The sequence below is a fragment of the Amblyomma americanum genome, chromosome 3, assembly GCF_052857255.1.
Source record: "Amblyomma americanum isolate KBUSLIRL-KWMA chromosome 3, ASM5285725v1, whole genome shotgun sequence".
In the NCBI taxonomy this organism is placed as follows: domain Eukaryota; kingdom Metazoa; phylum Arthropoda; class Arachnida; order Ixodida; family Ixodidae; genus Amblyomma; species Amblyomma americanum.
In genome coordinates, this window is record NC_135499.1 from 160,616,043 (window position 1) to 160,623,560 (window position 7,518).

General features: G+C 45.9%; 1 protein-coding gene across 1 annotated transcript; it reads left to right on the top strand.

The window, feature by feature from the left end:
- The first annotated feature begins 357 nt into the window (after positions 1-357).
- On the top strand, positions 358-3,884 carry LOC144124203 (uncharacterized). The gene is made up of 3 exons (XM_077656852.1): positions 358-549; positions 2,207-2,397; positions 3,689-3,884. The coding sequence occupies exons 1-3, from the start codon at positions 358-360 to the stop codon at positions 3,882-3,884; spliced, it is 579 nt and encodes a 192-aa protein (XP_077512978.1).
- The last annotated feature ends 3,634 nt before the right edge of the window (positions 3,885-7,518 follow it).

The window sequence follows — 7,518 nt, forward strand, 5'->3', positions numbered from 1 at the left end:
CGTAATCTATTGTTTTTTTTTAAGAGCTCAGTGGTCTTACTCTCAGTCAGAGTAAGCTGCATCCGTTTTCTTTGCACATTGATCGTTGAATAGTGCTTGTATTATTTACCTCGATCTACAGCACTCACCCTAAGAGTGAAGCGCGTCGGAGGAAGTATTAACAGCTTATCATCTCTTTTATTATTTATCTTTTTTAGAATCAAAGCTTCTGGTTTTTCAGCTGTTCGTTCTCCTCGCAAACCGTATCTCACTCTCTTCTCTACTGCTTCCGTTGAAACCTTAAACAGCGCCTTGTGCTGCAATTGGGGCGCTGCAGTTGTCAGCGCCTGGCTCAGGCTGGTGCAGGGCCCGCCCACCATGCATGACACACCCAACGAGCACCGTGGTGACCGGTGGCATCCTGACTCCAAGGCGGCCAACGAGCCGAGAGACACGATGCCCGCGTCCGCCATCCCTGCGACTCCGTGCAGCCATCATCAGCTCCGAGAAGTGCATGCCAATATGTCCGGTCCCTGTTCAAGGCACAGCACTACCGACGCCCCAACGCAGGTACGTGTTCTACGCACAAGGTGCCTGCAATCAAGCACTGACGTTTAATATGTTTACCGATATACATGCCAAGAGCTAAACGTCACTACAACAAAATTAATTGTTTTCAGAGCTAAGAGTAATCAGGTTCATTTAGCCAGGTACATTTTCTTCAGTTGTACCGTCATTTAAAACATTATGTGTTATTTTCAACGAAATGATGTTCCGGGATGATCACATCTATGACGTTGTTACAAAACTGTCGCAAGTTGTCGGAATCGTGTAGAGAAATCGGCATGTGCTACCAACGAATGTGAAAATTACAATATATCGTTCTCTTTCATTCGCGTTTAAATTACGGAATTTTAACCTCGGCTTCGGCAACACAGGAATACTTGCGAAAACTAAACTTACAAAAGAAAAGCTTTTGCGCATAGTTGAATGTGTAGAATTATTACACCACACAAGTCAGTTTTTCTTGAAGTACAAACTAATCCCAGAAATAAAGCTGGCAGATTACGCCCTCTTTCGCGCTTATAAAGGAGAAATTTCTAATCATATATGCTTTATTTGAACTCTCACACACCTACAACAACGAGAACAAGCATACGAACCCCCCAACTGAGATTCATGGAAAGTCAACCCATACTGAACTACATGCGACCTGCACATATTAGAAAAAAGATTGCGCCGCTTACTTATTGCTTGTACCAAATAAAAAGTTATCTTCCAGAGTCATCACTCCAGGGCCTGCTTTTACTCTTTCATTCTTAAATCCAGCATAAACTTAAGGATACAGTGTTTTATTACAGAAAAATAATTGTAGCATTGGTTTGAAAGCAAAATGTGTTCATTCTACTTTGTGTCGTTTGTCATATGCTTTTTCTTTATTTTGCCGCTTTCTGTTTTTTTTACCTGTACAAAAAATCATGCATTGCATTCATTATTATTGTGTTAACAAGTAAACAAATAGAAGGATCAATGATACAGAATGTTTCACTGACTGCTTAAACTTTACGTATTCACTCTCCTGTCATAATTAACGTTTATCTATTTGGGTAGCCCCTCACATGTACTGAGGAGTTACTGGTTCAAATTCCGAAGGCTTCAAGCAATGAAATATCAGTCCTCTATGTCTCTTGCTAGCAAACTAATGCTTTTCTTCTCCCTTCGTGTCAGTAAGCGTTTTATCCGCTCGAATGCTCGCAGAAATGTGGGAATAGCCATGTCATCAAAACATAATCAGACTCTCAACTTCGCCTGACTACCGTCATCTTTACGGTGTAGTAGTAGGCCCCCTCCACCGTTGCTGTTCCTATCACAGCGGCTTGGAAATCATTCGCAGTATCGCTGTAGTCGCCACGTGTTCTGTGCACCTTATGGGAAGTATTCACGATTTATGGCTGGTTATAAACATATTACTCTGTAAACCAATTGCGTCAAGCAGAAATGTGTGTTTAGCGTCAGTTTCAGCCTCAGTTCATTGCTAAACCATAGCTTTAGCATCACTCGCAGAACAACAGCTCCTTCACAGCTCTCGTTTACATACCTGATCGAGCCCTCAATGTCACATGTGGCACTTGGTGAAGAAAGGGACCGCGTGGCGTGTCCAGTACTTAATGACAGCTGCTGACAGCTTGACGCCATGTGAGCAACCCCCTCATTGATACACCTGCAGGCCGTTCGAAAAACCTGCACTGCCGCCGGGCCTGCCTTCCACCTTCCCAAAGATCACAAGGATGACAGCGCCAACCCGTATGTCGACATCTGGCGTTACGCCGTCAGCGATGAGCACTGTTCCATCGGCGACGCCGTAGAGACCTGCTCAGAGGAACTCAGCGACCAGCTCATAGCAGACCCACACGCCAGGTAAGTGCAAATTCTCGCTTTCGATTCTTAAACTTCGAGCAATGCAACAGGTGTCTCCTACAGCTAACGACGAAAGTGAAGGCGCTATGTTATAAAGGCAGTTTCGCGCCTCGCTCACTAAGACAGCATTCACATTCACATTTGTTCCGTTAGACGCATTGACGATAGCTGGAATAACACCATCCGCGCATTTGACGCCCGGCTAAGTGTGTGAAATTCACAGAGCACCGACAGAACCTATCAGCGAAAATTGTAACACCCGGTCTTCTTAATTAGACTCTTAATTGGACTCGATGGAAATTATTCTCTTATGATGCGTAGGCATGGAGAACGCAGGTAGAGAGAGCAACAAGTCCAATTCCAATTCAAGCATGTCATCGGCTTAAACAAAATGTATGCGGGGAAACTGGGGTGGCGCAGCCATGGTGTCCGTGCATCCAATACCAATTGTTAGATTGGCTGAAATGTAATTGCCCTTGGCGCTCCGACGATCGGAATTTTGGCTCTTCACACTCATCGAAGGGGCACGCAGGCCCCAAAGCGATCGCCGCCACGCCCACCTCTCCCGCTTGCTGGTGCGGCGCGTAGCCTACTACAGCTCGAGCCAGGGGAGAGTGCGTAAGCAGTGTGAGGCGTCCGCGCCAGGCTACGTGACTCCCTGTGCGTGACTATGCAGCCTCCGCAGCCAAGGACGCTTAGATTTTTCCAGACCTAATGATTTATGCAGGATTCCGTGATGACAATCTAAAATTTTCTAATTGCAACAAAGCGCCAAGGTGCAGAAATGTAAGGTTTATAGCAGATGTTACTGAATTGTTTTAGTTGGAAGCTTCTCTCAAAAGATTGGGTTTCTGCGAGTGTCCTCGCTACGATGGCGAAGGAATCATTGTTTTGTCTAGAAAAGAGTATTGATGAAAGTTTTTTCCGCGAACAGCCTGCATACCGTGTGTCGAATATCTTGGGGCGTGACCATAGGGGAAACTACCGCAAGAGAATAAATGAAAACCAGTAAAATATAACTGTACCTGCACTGAAAGACAGAAGTGCAAATGTATACGCGACTAAAATCGCCGAAGGCTTATTAAAAAGCCTCGTGCTTTTCGAACCCATCTCGCAGGAGCACAACAAACGATTGGCTCTAGAAGGCTGAAATAAATGGTCATGCATAGCATCCCATCTTGCATAAATATACCCGCGAAACCTGTATATCATGCGAGCTTCGAGAGAAGGCATCAATAGATGGCGGGTAGACGCAGACTAACAGTTATCGCTCTTTTCACCTCATACGCAGACACGAAGACGCCCAGGCCGACAACTGCTCCTACTTGGCGGGAAAGCATATGCTTTACGACATGGCCGACGCTCTGCACACCTTCATGGCCAATGCAAAGGAACACCTCCTTCCGGCCAGCATCGGTTTGGACGAGTGGCGGATGGCCTACCTCGAGGTGGAAGAGGACTCCTCAGGCTCGGCGAAGCTGCTTTAGGGCGACGGCTTGGAGGTGCGGGCCGCCGTGTTTCGATACGAGGTCACGGACGGCCTGCCCGACTCAGAGCAGCTGATGCGATCACTCGAAGCCAGGTGTCCGCTTTGAGTGAACTTCTTGCGTCGATGCCCCTAACGCCGAACTCCTACCAGACCTAACCCGATGTACGAACATGAGGCCGGCTATCGGGTGCTTTAGCAAAGCTTAAGCACCTGAATATGAATTTCCCTACCGCGTAATAATTGGCAGCAAACAGTAAAAAAACAATCATCATCATCGTCATCATCATCAGCCTGACTACGCCCACAGAACCTCGTATTCTGGGAAAAAGATTTGTTTAGTTGCACCGATGTACGTCTCCTAATGTAAGCAAGGAGAAACCTTAGGGGAGCAAAAGATCCAGCGACGACACGCGTGCACTTCGCGCTATGCTATGAAGACTATGCCGAGGTAGAAACTTAGTTGCAATGGGCTACACCCAAGAACAATTTTACATTCTGGCCACCAATACGCAATGCTTCCCGGTGAACTTTCGTGATGTGTCGTTCGGTACGCGCTGCGCGCCTTTAATGGACATATGCAACAAATCCTGCCGACTTTCCTCTTGGAAGGCCCAATGCTACGTGCTCCTTCGTGCCTCTGCGGGCGTGTGTGGACTATTACTGTGAAGCGGCATACTGTTGTGAAAACGTTCTAATGACGCATCATGTTCTTATGCGCAGAGCGTGGTGTATTAGAGTGGTAGGTTTTGGCTTTTAAGTGCTTATTGTTGCCTTGTACGGATTACGCTGTGGATACGCCCGACGCAAATCCATATGCTGAAACATTAGGACGCAGGTTACGACGGGCAGTTGACAGATACCCTCTAGAAAATTTGCTGTCCAGGTGTTGCAGCCCGATTGCATGAAGGAAGGTATAAACAGCTTGCCAGGTCTCGTGTATCGATGAGGCTGCTGTCAGGAAGTGGCGCAAAGCATCGAAAGGTGGCAGCTAAGCGGTCCTAGTAATGTGACGATGGACATGCGAGGGTTAGTTTTCTGTGTGTGCCGGGCCCCTCCAAGATTCTTTATTCCTGCTGACCTGCTCGACTCGTTATGGCGCTTGTTCGAGAAAAAAACGCATAAAACTTAGTGCAACCCTCTCGCCACAGTGCCACATTTTTGCCGCTTCGGACTCCATGCTCGGATTCGTAGTGGAATGTACAAGGAGTCACATTTCTCATCCTTCTTGCATAACAAATTGCATAAAGCACTCTTTTCAGCATAGTTTTGTTTGAAAGGCCTTTATTTTCACCTCCGGGTTACCTCGTTTCACGTCGCTGTCCATTACACATTTTCTCTTGTGCTGCGCCTCATCAAAGACTGCTTTGTACGCAGTTATGAACTAGGCGTGAAAAAACGGTACCACATAAGAACAGTAATCGGACGCGCAAAATGAGCCATTTATTGTCAAGCTAAAAATACTGTTTCAGTCGTAATGGGACGGGTTATGTGTCTTGCTCCCATTTGATGCAAGACAAGGCCCTTTCAATTCCAGGCTGGTCTTGATAATTTTTGTTCAAAAGGCGCAATCAATGAGTCACGCCGAGCAACCGTTGCACTTTGACGAGGGATATTCGAGATGAGTCTTAGCTAGCATGAAACGGGGCGCTAAACGGCCACAAATGCCTTATTTCTATCACGTCAGAAGTGACCGAAGAATCCGCATATTATGTCTATAAAACACAGCCTCTCACCGTGTGCAGTTGAAAAAAGAGCTAATTTTAAGTTGACAAATCTGTTTCCTGAAACATTGGAAATATAGCCAAAGTTTTGAGCTGCTTAAACAAGATGTGTTAATATGCCTTTGTTCAATGCATTAACAGCAGCATTCTCGTAATTGAAGTTTAGCTCTGTTTTCGGAGCCTGAGCTTGTGGCTGATGCATAGATACCTTTTCCATTGCATCCAAACAGCCTGGTAATTAACTAGTTTGTCGATTTGGTGCCTTTCTCAAAGTTGCACAGACCGCTGAAGATTTATTGACCCTTTTATTACTATGCCGGGGTGACGGCGTTCACAATGCTGAAGGAGGAGAAACTTTTGTTGCTTATGCAGATGTTCTGTAAGCATGCAGTGAACAATATGGATGTAGGCATGGCACGCTTGGAACGTTTTGTAAGGCGGAAAAGATAGCTTGACACAGTCGTGTAACTAAATGTGGGTTCGAAAGGTGGCATTTGTGACTCAAGCTTCGAACAGCTTTTGAGCGCAGATGTAGGCACGAGGGCTGGTAATGCGTGTGAGCTCCCGAGACAAGGAGGGTAGCACCTCCAATATTCGTTGCAATCATTTGACCAGCAATGGTCTGGAATACCAGCCTCGACCCACCCGACGAGTCTAGACAACAGCGCAAGCCATGGGAGCCCTGAACTAAGGAGTCCGGCTACCTTACTCCTTCAACACTTTAAAAACCAACAAAGGTTTCTGTCTCTCTCTCTCTCTCTCTCTCTCTCTCTCTCTCTCACACACACACACACACGCACGCACACAAACACAAATATATACTTTAATACAGATCGACTTGAAACAGTGAACATTTGAAAGGCATTCTCTTTGATACATGTTTTACTGGTCCCACATCCGTTAGAAAAGTGCTAGCAACATGACACTCCATATGTATTTATTTTTTGTGTTAATTATTTCACGCGTTTCTTGGCAGCTGTCCGAAAGAAAATATTAAAAATTTAGGCGTCTCTGAGCCATCATATGAACAAATGAAACCTTTTTCCAGATGCTGGCTTCGCGGGCCACTTAGAAACCATGTGCTTTTGAAAGATTGTACATCTTCGAATCTTATGCAGGAACAACTAATATTTCTGGGGAGGTAAACCTATTGTACCCACCCTCACTAAAAACGCCCATTTTGTTTACATCTGTGGTGATTTAGCCACTTATGATCACCTATTGTGGAATTGTAAAGAGGAGCCGCCCCCGAAATATCTTATACAGGTTCCTACTCTCGAGCAGTGGGAGGCCGTGTTGGTCAGCTCAGACTTAAAGAGTTCAAACCCTGGTCATTGAATGGGCTACCCAGGTCGCTGTCAGCCGTGGACTGATAGCCACCTAGCACTGATCGTCTGCATTCTGCCTTTTCTGACTAATTAAATGTTTTCCAATCCAATCCGTTAATCTACGCTATACTGGAACTTATGTTCATGCTGTTAAAAAAATTACGCCTTACAAAGCTGCGGTCATTGTTGAGTCTCTTAAAAAAGGTATGAAGGCGGCTTGAAATCCCGAGGATTGTAAGCATTGAAGTTTTGCGACGGAGCATTATTCACGTCTTAATGACTCTCGAGCCTCTCGAAAAGCGAGTCCATCATTACGCACCAGGGTTAGGCGGATATGTGAAAAGTATGTGAATAAAACTGACAGCAACCGTGGCTGAACAATCCTAACAGTATGTGGCTTTGCTGGATATCTCTGCACGACACAGAGCTAAACGCGCCACGTGGCAGGTAAGCTTTGTGCAGCGGGAGCATGTTGGTATAGCTTCGAGGGCGCGTACAACCAACCTTGAACCAACTTCCATTACAATACCGTGAAGAGCTACTATTTTCCCATTCGCCACACTGGTGCTCTTAAAGTGGCTAT

Excerpts from the sequence above, each read along its gene's own strand:
- LOC144124203 (XM_077656852.1), top strand. The coding sequence starts at position 358 with ATGCATGACACACCCAACGAGCACCGTGGTGACCGGTGGCATCCTGAC. Across the intron at positions 550-2,206 it reads CTACCGACGCCCCAACGCAG|GCCGTTCGAAAAACCTGCAC; the intron begins GTACGTGTTCTA and ends ATACACCTGCAG. Across the intron at positions 2,398-3,688 it reads ATAGCAGACCCACACGCCAG|ACACGAAGACGCCCAGGCCG; the intron begins GTAAGTGCAAAT and ends CCTCATACGCAG.